General features: G+C 35.1%; 1 protein-coding gene across 1 annotated transcript in view; it reads right to left on the reverse strand.

Moving 5' to 3' along the window:
- The window catches only part of LOC149227639 (uncharacterized), a 122195-nt gene extending 111293 nt beyond the window's left edge, over positions 1 to 10902 (reverse strand). The window contains exons 1-4 of the mRNA XM_089380560.1: positions 10885 to 10902; positions 10313 to 10381; positions 9139 to 10227; positions 8851 to 8918 (exon numbers count right to left, since the gene is read on the reverse strand). Of these exons, the coding sequence (XP_089236686.1) occupies positions 9586 to 10227; positions 10313 to 10381; positions 10885 to 10902 (729 nt within the window). The 3' untranslated portion in view covers positions 8851 to 8918; positions 9139 to 9585. The remainder of the gene's footprint in view (positions 1 to 8850; positions 8919 to 9138; positions 10228 to 10312; positions 10382 to 10884) is intronic.
- Between the last annotated feature and the right edge of the window lie 909 nt (positions 10903 to 11811).

Raw genomic sequence — 11811 nt, forward strand, 5'->3', positions numbered from 1 at the left:
AACACAAAGCATTTCAATACATCACATTATTACATTATAACACAACTTAAATAAATATTCAAACTATAATCTTATTTGTATCACTTTTTATTTTTTCAATTAATATCTTTGGTTAAATCACATTTTTTCAATTAACATACTAAGAAATATTCTTCTTAATATATGATAATTCTGTGCCCAAAAGCCTTTGCCAAAGCAGTCCCCTCCTTTGTTCTTTCCATCTACCTTTTTGATCCTTATTGATCCCTGCATACAATTAAAAGATTATAATTTTGATAATAAATTTATTTTAAAATAATAAATAACAAAAAATTAAATATTTTTTTAAAAGGCTATCAAAATCATAGTCCATTAAACATGCAGTATGAAGTTGCAAAACAATTCCATTTACCTTCTCATATATAATTCTTGTTGTTACAACACTCTATCTGGGTTTGAGTGAAAAAGCTTCCCATCTATTTTTTTATACCTGTTTCATATGATAATTTTAAAATAATTTTTTTTTACTGTTTTAATAATAATTTTATTTTAAAATAATAAATAACAAAAACAATTAATTAAATAATTTTTAAAATAATGATTATAACTAATAAAAATTTCACTCACAATTTCACATAAAACTGTAAAAGTAATTCCATCTCCTCATTTATAATTTTTTGTCAAAAGCCCTAAAACTTTCCATCTATTTTTTTTATACTTGTTTTATATATATGATAAGAATCTTTACTGTTTTAATAATAATTTTATTTTAAAATAATAAATAATAAAAAAATTAATTAAATACTTTTTAAAATAATGATTATAACTAATAAAAATTTCACTCACCATTTCACATGAAACTGTAAAAGTAATTCCATCTCCTCATTTATAACTTCTGGTCAAAAGCCCTCTCTCCATCCACTTGTTTTATACCCATTTGATAAAATAAGAAAATTAAATTTTAGTTACAAATATGCTATTAGATCATAAAAACAAAAACAAAAAGAAAATTTCCTTTCATTGTAAATTTCACCAGTTACCGCATATCAAGTAAACAGAGATAAAATTAGTTATTATAATTCCTGCCTGGAAGATACTTTAGGAGCCATAGAATGGCCATTTACGCACCTCAAGATTGACTGTCAATCAAGGTAAGCAACTTTGTAGCTATATAGATTTGCATAGGTATATTTTAATTAAAATGCAAAATAAATAAATGACAAAAAACATTAAAATAAATTAATTATGTTAAAGAAACATGTTAACACCAATTGATAACGAATTAGTGATAGAAAAACATCAACTACCAAAAACGCTTGCCAGATTCTCTGATTGGCCATTGCCCTCACAGAATATCAAAATATATTTAAAACATGTGTTACATTCATGTGCCACACACTCTCAGGGGAGGTCATTGGGCTCACACAAGTCACTTGAATCATGAGGGAAGTAACTCAGTAAGTTGATGGGAGAGCGATCAAGGCCCTACAGAAGAAGACAAACTAAACTACTGAATTGAGTCTGTTTTGCCCTACAGCGTAGGACAGGCTACTCAATGGAGTCTTTTTGCATTAATGTACACCCATTATAAATTTCGCTGAACCGGTACAGTTGGGAACCAAACCCATTGTACAATTCAGTATGTTTTACATATGGTACATCAATTGACCTGTAGCATATTTGATCAAACTATCTATCAAGTCCAGAGGAGCTTATTATGCATGATTAATTTGATACTTTGAAAAGCTACACAACATTCAAAAAAGATAAAGATATTTCATTGTTGATTATGCAGGATGAATATAGTGAATTTCCATCAGAGGACATGTGCAATTTACCTTCAAGAACAATAAAAATATATTTTTGGGTTGCCTGGAACAATAGAATATTCCCCCTACAGGTATCTTATGATATATATCAGTTTGGAGAGCATCAGACTGAAGATATATTTCAGGTTCCTGGAAGAGTAGAATATTCCCCATACAGCAGGTATCTTAAAGATGAGAGAGAAATAATAGTAAAAGAACTATTGGACATGAATCAGATAGTGTCTAGTAAAAGCCTCTGTCTATCCAGTAGTGTGACAGATCGGTTTGGGGAGCATCAGACTGAAGATCTGAAGGCTGCATGTTCGGTCCACACTGGCCACATTGTATTTTTGTAATTCATTCTTTAAAAGGTTTGCTGAACACTAAAGCGATAAATGAAGGCAATACAGGGAATTACTATGACAAAAGAAAAGTTCATTCCTGTAACACTCAAGCAGGCATGTGTCAAATACTGTAACAGAAGGTGAAACTAAATGACTTCATTAGTAACTTAAGTTTGTCTATCCAGTAGTGTGACGCCTACATTTGGAGAGCATCAGACTGAAGATCTAAGGTTGCATGTTCCGTCCACACTCACCACATTGCATTTTTCTGTAATCAATTCTTCAAAAGGTTTGTTGAACTAACTAGATAAATGAAGGCAGTCCAAGGAACTACTATGACAAAAGAAAAGTTCACTCTACATGGCAAACTGTAACACTCAAGCAGGCATCTGTCGAGTACTTGTAACAGAAGGTGAAACTAAATGACTTCATTAAGAACTTGTATGTCTATCCTAGTGTGACACCTAGGCTTGGAGAGCATCAGACTGAAGGTTGCATGTTCAGTCCACACTCACCACATTGCATTTTCTGTAATTCGTTCTTCAAAAGGTTTGTTGAACTAAATAGATAAATGAAGGCAATCCAAGGAATTACTATGACAAACGAAAGTTCACTCTACATGGCAAACTGTAACACTCAAGCAGGCATCTGTCAAATACGAGCATCACACTGAAGGTTGCATGTTCGGTCCACACTCACCACATTGCATTTTCTGTAATTCGTTCTTCAAAAGGTTTGTTGAACTAAATAGATAAATCAAGGCAATCCAAGGAATTACTATGACAAACGAAAAATTCACTCTACATAGCAAACTGTAACACTCAAGCAGGCATCTGTCAAATACTTGTTACAGAACAGAAGGTGAAACTAAATGACTTCATTAGAAACTTAAGTTCGTCTATCCAGCTAGGTTTAGAGAGGGTCAGACTGAAGATCTGAAGGTCCACACTCACCACATTGCATTTTTTGTAACTCATTCTTCAAAAGGTTTGTTGAAATAAATAAATAAATGAAGCAAATCCAAAGAATTCCTGCGACAAAAAAAAAGTTCACTGTACATGTCAAACTGTACCAACTCAAGCAGGCATCTGTCAAATCTTGTAACAGAAGACTGGCTCTCACAGACTTTTGAAGTGAAATATGATGCCTTGAGCACTGACATGAATACTGTGGTCAGGCAAAACCAGTAGCCTATTGCTTTTCAAAGTAGAAATTGGTTCACAAAGAGAAGCTTTTATGCATCTATGAGAAGGAAATATTGACCCTTATGCATGTTGTCGAAAAATTCGAGCCATATTTATCCGGACAACACCTCAAAATTGGAACAGAGCATGAAACTTTGAAGTATTCATTATCCCAATGAAATTTTAGTGAACAAGCAGGAAAGTAAACTACAAGGCTTTTTCTTTGAGATTCAATACAAGAAGGGCATAAATAATGCTTCAGCCGATTTCTTATCTATGCTATCTATCACAAAACTGGGATGGAAAAAAGAATTATTAGCTGTATGTGCAAAATATGAGAGGGCAGCTGATAGGCTACAAAACTCCAAGAAAAAACCTAGGAGGGCAATGGATATGCATTTTTAGGCAATCTGATTTTTTTATAAGAATTGCACATATCTAGTACCGAAATCTATATTTTAACAAGGCAGAGATAGAAGAATGCCAGTCCTCAACTGCTGTTGGTCAAAAGTTGACATTCCAGTGGTACAAGGACATTCCAAGGATCGGGAACTTCTCATGCAAGCTATTCAATCAAAGTCCTGATAAATGAGGGTATTTAGGCATTGCATAAGTAGCAACCTCTCGATCCACCAGCAAAGATTGACCATCTTAAACCTTGCCCTAAACTTGAAAGACTTCTCGATTGGAAAGAAGATGACAATTCAGTCTCTGTAAATTGCAATGGTTTTCAAATGGGAAATAAATTTACCCTAGTTAAACTCGAGTGGATCCAAATGATTGTTCATGGGACATAGACTGTGAATCAGAACTACGCATTGGTATATCTACCGCGGCACAGACACCTTGTTTGGACATTGTAACAAAGTTACAAACTATGCAAATGACCAATTATCAAATCAAAACACTGAGTGCTAGAGACTGATAACGAAGTGACCAACCATTTATCAAATCAAAACATTGAGTAGCGCAGACTGATCACTAAGTGACCAATTTTAAATCATAGGGAAGATACACAACCGATTACACTGATTAAGAAAACAAACAATACCATATACGTATACATAGAAACCCCAAGTACCCCAGATATAAGTTATAGATAAAGTGTACTGTTCGTCCCCACAGCAAATCCTGACACCCTTTCTTTGTGAAAATTCTAGACATTTCACGAGAATTGTGTGCCATAGACCAGCCCAAAAAGTCTAGACACTTGATCATGATTAATCGTGTGAGTCATCAAATAAAAAGCCTCCTAATAAAGTCTTCAAGCCTTTCTTCCAGAAAATTATAGACACACGCATCAATAAACCGTGTATTCTACGCTGCAAGACATGCTGAATTGGGTCTGTTCTGGTTAATAGCAATGTGTCAGCGCTCCATTCCTAATTATTGGGTGCACAATAGGTGATCGTGTCAATTAAAATCTTATCACCATTGGCATCCAACCAACCAGAATGACCAGGTTCATCTGAATGTTTACTGGCCAGATGCTCTTGCACCCTTTTCCTCCCCATCCAGAATACCCCTTCTTGCTCATAGCTTCATGGGCAGATCCTTTTATTTGACATCCACTTTCTGCATTTATTTCTCTTAGTTGAAGGGGAAACCCCAGAAGAAGGGATAGAAAGTAGATAACCAACACCAACAGTTTGGTTTGACTGCTCATAATACTGGCTCAGGATACCTCATAAGATAGGTTAAGAAAAAAAAAGTTTACAAGGGTGTGTTACAGCACCTTACTGGTAACATCATCCTCCTACATCCATGCTCATTTCTGGCTCCATATTTCATCTACCTCACTGGTGGATTTCTGACACCTTTAAAATCCCTTACAGGCTCATTCCTAAAGAAGATTTAAGGATAAATTTTAAATTAATTGAATTTCTATCTTACTGATTTGATTTCTGACACCTTTAAAGTCCCTTACTGGCTCACTCCTAAAGCAGTTTTAAGGATACATTTTAAATCAATTATAATAAAGTCAAAAGACTAAAGAAATCTGACTCATTCCTAAAGCAGTTTTAAGAACGCACTTTAAATCAATTATAATAAAGTCAAAAGACTAAAAAAATCTAACTAGTGAATGTACCCTAGGGCCTACCTACATTATGCTCCTATGTTATAATTTTACGGACACTAAACAAAGTGAAGGGACCCTGTTTAAATGCTCCTAAGTTATGACTGTATATAGACACTATGTAGTGGCATTATAAATATTCAGAAAGTGCGAACATTTTTACATTTTCTTTGTCCACTTTAGCAGGAGATGGACTATGAGTTGGGATAAGAGTTATCCAACATGGTTGGTTGTTATAGGATGGGGAAAAGAATATTTGGGTAGTTGCCTTTTGGTGAAGTTTTTCTGCACTAACTTTGTACCTTTTAGGAGGGTTAAATCCTTTCCTCAGCAAACTCATCAATGGATAACCGGGCACTTCCTTGTAAGTTATGAGGGAACGGCACCACATTGCTTTAGGGAAAAATTAATAAATGGAACTTGTTAAAGGCATAACATATATGGATGGAATTAGATAGATAAAAATGTACTTGTAATTCTTATAATGTTGTTGAACAGAGAAAACAATGTTGTTGAACAAAGAAAAATGGATTGTTGTTTGGGAGTTGTTTGATGTAAGAGAATATTTTCTTTGGTTTGGAGATAGGTTAATTGCTCTAGCTTTGACTACTTCTACCCCTAAAGGGAGATTATCAACAAATACTCCAGTGCTACCAGTCTTACTCTCTAAGACTAGTTGTTATTGGCATAAATAAACACAATAGAAACATAACGAATGAGCTGGGTTTCTGTCCATCTAAGATCAATATGCAAGGGAATGCAAAGCATAAATGCTAGTGTATTACTCTCTTAAATTGAAAAAACCTAAATGGCATTTTTATGGGCCTGGGTTACAGAAATGTTTGCAGTAGTACTAGACTGAATAGGAAGGAAAATGTAGGAAGTACATTTCTTTTCAACCTTTTCTAAACCATTTATGTAGGGATTGATTTTGGACAAAACTATATTAATTTGCTTCAGGTTAATATTGTGTAGAATGAAAAGAAAGAGCTTAGGGTGAACTACTTATTAGAACAAATCACATACCTAGGATTTGTCCCACCTTAGAGTAAACAAAGGTGGAAACCCTTGTCAAGTATTTGAACCTTCTTTCCTTAGCTATCCTAGGTAGGCCCCAAGCACACTTTGTGCCAGTTCACTGTTATAGGTAATAAAATGGTTAATAATCTGACTCGTGTAAGCTCAACATGGCATGGATTGTCTGTCACTCAACTAAACAAGAAACATCCAATAACCAAATTTTCTGTTTACAAAAGTGAAGGGACTAAAAGAATTGTAATAAAATTTAACTCACTTATTGAACTTCTACAAACAATGTCTAAAAAGAAAATTCTGGAAACCAAATTTTTTCTACAAGTTTAAACATTAGAAGGTTTATGCTAACAACACCAATTAATTGTTGCAAGTCACTGAATGGTTAATAATCTCACTCCAAATAAGCTCAACCTATTAGTTTATAAACTCAACATGGCTTGGACTTCTGGTCAACCTTTACATTTTAAATGTCCAATAACAATGCACAGAGAAAAAAAAACTAATAAAATTGCAATAAAATTCTACTTGCATATTGAACTTCTACAAAATAATAATAAAATAAAAATAAAACAAAACATACCAAAAACAAACAAACAACATTGAAAAAAATTGAAGAATATTCTGGAAACCCCAAAATTTTCTTTAGACTGGAGCATTAGAGGGTTTTATGCTGATGCTAAATCAACACCATGCACGAGCCCCACTTGGATATGGTAGTTAGACTGAATACTAATGCCCCTAAGCATTATACTACTTAATTTAGTAAGGTTAGCACTTACATTATTAATCTCACTAAGTTTATACTCCCATTAAGGCGAAATTACGGTATTCAAGTGGAGAAGTTCAACCAGTAACACCAGTTATACTCGCTCTTTATCAATGAGTACGCTCTAAAGTCATATTACTCTTGATTACCTCGTATGCCCATAGTATATAGTTAAGGTAACTAATGGACAAATTTGAATCTTAACCAGTACAATAAAGCTATGACATAAAAGGTAGAAATACAAGAGTTATGTGCTATATAAAGCATCACTATTCCGAGCCTTACAGGTACCCTTAATTAGCTTGCGTTAGTGTTGTAAAGGTTTTATCTTGAGTGACTAGAGCAATTGACTGTACTCCATATTACCCTGCCACTAGCCCCATGGTTTATATTGTACTCAGTCGATACTAATATATTGTAATCTAGTCTATGCCCTTGGTATTGTATTAATTGGCTATGATATGCATGTAATTAAAGCATAGTTTGCATGTGAGCTATTATACATAGTACTATTGATTATTGGGGTTATTTACGGGTCATTTTATTCAGTCTTGTTGACCTGAATCACAGCTAACTCTTTAATCCGAGTGCAGGTCATTCTATTCATTCTAGAAATTGGTATCAGGGTAAGGTGTAATTCCAGGCTAATCTCAATTACTAAACCATATAATAGTGTGAACACTAGAGCTCAATTAACATAGTAGCAAGTGTTATACGTCACAAAACAGATTAAGCATACTAAGAACAAGCTGCATATAGGGCTAAGAACTCACTTATGTTCCATGAAAACCGGTATTACACTCTGATCACTCACCACGAAGTAGTTCTATTATCTCATGTAGCATTATCTAGAAGAATATTTGCTAGTTTACAAGTTTCTTATTTATTTATATAATGATGGACTCATACAGGGTAATAATGACGCATTTACGAGTAATATGCTGGTAGCTTAATTTTCTTAAGTGTACATGATAGCAGCGTAATTCAACTCTTAACATACCCTTAGTTATATGTCTAGTTAATCTAAGAATTATTTGTACTACTCTTCTCTACAGGTTGAACTTCTACAAAAAGTTTCTAAGAAGAAGACTCTGGAAACCCCAAAATCTTTTTTAGACTTGGTCATCAGATGGTTTTATGCTGATGCTAAATCAGTACAAATATGTTGAAATTTCATAAACAAATATTCAAAAAATAAAACCCAATAAATAGTACCAAAAAAATAAAACCCAAAGAAATTGAAGAACCAAACACATCACAGATTATGATCTTCTAGAAACAATTTCTAAGAAGAAATTTCTGGAAACCTGAAACCTTATTTAGATTTGAACACCCTAACACTAAATCAATCTCAATTTATTGAACTTTGATAACAATACTCAAAAATTAAAACCTATTGGGACATAAACAGTACCAAAAAAACTAAAGACAGAAAAACTAAACCCATCAAAGATTATAAAATCTTTCCCAACCAAAAACCAGAGACATAGAAAAACCAAACACATAAAAAATTATAAAAGCTTTCCCAACCCTTACCTGCAAATGAAATTGGGAATAAGAAGCTTTTAACTAAAACCATATAAACCATAGTGCACATGTATCTAATCCCTAATCTTATGAGATAGGAGAGAAACCAAAAAGTTAAAGTTAATCTCACCTGTAATCTCAAAAATACACCTCAGCCTTGTTTTCCCACGACTATTTATTGGTCATCTAGTTCTTCACCTGCACCTCAAGAGAAAACAGCACAAGTTAATCTAAAAGAAAAAAATATGATAAAACTTTCAGTAAAAAGCATTAATCTATCCATGAAATATTGAAATACAATTATGTCATCCTAAAATTCAAATAATATAATATTACTATCAAAAATTTAACAAATAATTCAAATAACATAATATTACTATAAAAAATTTAAATAACAAATAAATAAAACAGTACCTACTTTCTCAGTCTTCAGAATTAAATCAATCATCCAGTCTTATGCTCATTGCAACATCGCCATCCCTCTTAACCAAACAAACAAGTACCAACCTCTCAAACCAGAACAGCAAACAAACCCAAATCTAAACCAACCAGGAAAAGAAGGAAAATAAAATAAACAGAAACAAAATAGATTAAAAAAAAATGCAGACAGAAATTAAGCATGGCCATGCTCCAGAAAGAAAATAAAACACAAAGTATCAAAATGCAACAAATAGCAAAATCTGTCCGGCCCTTCGGTCTAAACCCATCAAATTCCAAAATCTGTCAGGCTCTATTATCTTATTTGTTCTCTCAATCTCCTTCTCCGCCAAGCTCCACAAAAAGATAAGCCCACCATTTCTCCAATCTTTTGTTCTCTCATTCTCCGCCAAGCTCCAGATAAAAATAAGAAGGAAGCAATAGCATGTCAGAGGATCGAATCCCGGCGAGTGGAGGATGGAGACGGAGCAGCCACAGGCCACCGGGGCTGACGCTCCCCATTCCCCCGCGCGAAGAGCCGTTCGCCTACAATGCCGTCCCCGTGCCCTTGCCATTGCCGTTGCCACCACCGCCTCCGAGACCGGCGGTGGCAGCGGAGCTGAATCCGTCGGAGCTGGAGAAACTGGGAATTCTGGGCTACGGCAGTCAGGGCAAGGTGTACAAGGTTCGGCACAGGGCAACCGAGACGCTGTACGCCCTCAATGTCATCCATGGCAACCACGATCTTTCTACCCATCGCCAGATCGTTCGCGAGATGGACATCCTGCGGAAAACCGACTCCCCGTACGTGGTCAAGTGCCACGACGTCTATGACAGGGGCGGTGAGATCCAGTTCGTGCTGGAATACATGGACGGGGGCTCGCTCGAAAAATGCGGCCGGATGCCCGAGCCCTTTCTTGCCGCCGTCGCGAGACAGGTTCTCCACGGCCTCGAGTATCTCCGATCTTCTGCTCTCGGATCTTGCTCTGTCGGCCAAGGTAGCAAATGAAAGGCCAGAATTCTCCGCTCTGGCTCCTGCCGGCCAGCTGAGCAAATGCCTACCATCTATCAGATACTCTTCAATCCGCCGCTAGCATGCGCACAGAGCCCGATGCGGCCTTTCTGACATTAAAATGTGTATTTAAAATATGATCTGCATTTTTTCTCTCTTTCACATCCGCACAGAAACCAATGTGACCGTTATCAATAGATACAGTGTTACGAGTCTTACTCTCTAAGACTGGCTGTCATTGGCATAAATAAACACAATAGAAACACAAGGAATGAGGTGTGTTTATGTCAATATGCAAGGGAATGCAAACCATAAATGCTAGTGTATTACTCTCTTAAATTGAAAGGCATTTTTATGGGCCTGGGTTACATAAATGTTTGCTGAAAATGTAGGAACTACATTTGATTTTGGACAAAGGCATACTAATTTGCTTCAGGTTAATATTGTGTAGAATGAAAGGAAAGAGCTTACCATGAACTACTTATTAGAACAAATCACATACCTAGGGTTTTTCCCACCTTAGAGTAAACAAAGGTGCAAACCTCTAACAAGTATTTGAACTTTCTTTCCTTGGCTATCCTCCCAAGCACACTTAGTCCCAGTTCATCCCAAGCAACTTGCTTAAACTTAGATAGGCAAGGGCACGATGTGTGAAACCATATTTTTTAAATATGGTCTTGACTAGATGTGTTTGCTTACATAATGTGTTCTTGTCTAATCCAAATGTCTTCCTACAGGTACTGCTTCACTCATTGTGCTTTTGCCTACTTGATGTGTTTCCATCTAATGCAGGTGTGACCTTGGAGCACCATCTCCCTAGGACTAGCAAGTCTATTCATACTCCTTACACCTTGTTCAAGTTTGTTGACAAAAATAATACATGGACATTGATGAATATGACTGTTATAGGTAATAGAATGGTTAATAATCTGACCCCAAACATGTGTAAGTTCAGCTTATTAGTTTATAAGCTCAACATGGCATGGATTGCATGTCACTCAACTAAACAAGAAACATTCAATGACCAAATTCTCTGTTTAGAAAAGTGCAGGGACTAAAAACATGATTCAAAAACTGCCTCTACAAGATTTTTTGAATTTTTTTTGCCCGAATTCCGGCCACTTTTGGCCGTTTGGACAATTCCCCAGCCTCGGTAGATGACTCCTATGATGTTTCCCTCTGCCTCGGTAGATGGCTCCTATGATGTTTCCCTCTTTCACATCCTCAGAAAGACCAATGTGAGACCAATGTGACCGTTGAAATTAAAATATGTATTTAAAATACGGTCTCTAAATATGTACATTGAATTACAACCTGTTTTTATTATTATTTATAGTGTGAAGTTGTCTATTTATTATTTATTTTAAAAAATGTTTATAAATGAAAAGATAAAACAATAAGTTTATTAATCATTAAAAAAAATATTTTTTTTTATTGATATTATTAAAAATTTGATATTAATTTATATATATATTTTTAGGAGGACAATAAAAGAATAATAAGAGTAATGGACAAGTTTACGACTTGTTATAGGAAATATTTCCCGTCTGTTACACGAACTACGCAGATATCTTATATTCTCGGTTGGTTACACGAAGATCTTATATTCCACGATCGGTGCATTTTACTACCATTTCAACTAGTTCTTTGTCTTTCTGCGGC

This window comes from Pinus tabuliformis, chromosome J (genome assembly GCF_031772625.1).
Source record: "Pinus tabuliformis cultivar Carrire ecotype Pingquan chromosome J, CPIR1, whole genome shotgun sequence".
Classification (NCBI taxonomy): Eukaryota; Viridiplantae; Streptophyta; class Pinopsida; order Pinales; family Pinaceae; genus Pinus; species Pinus tabuliformis.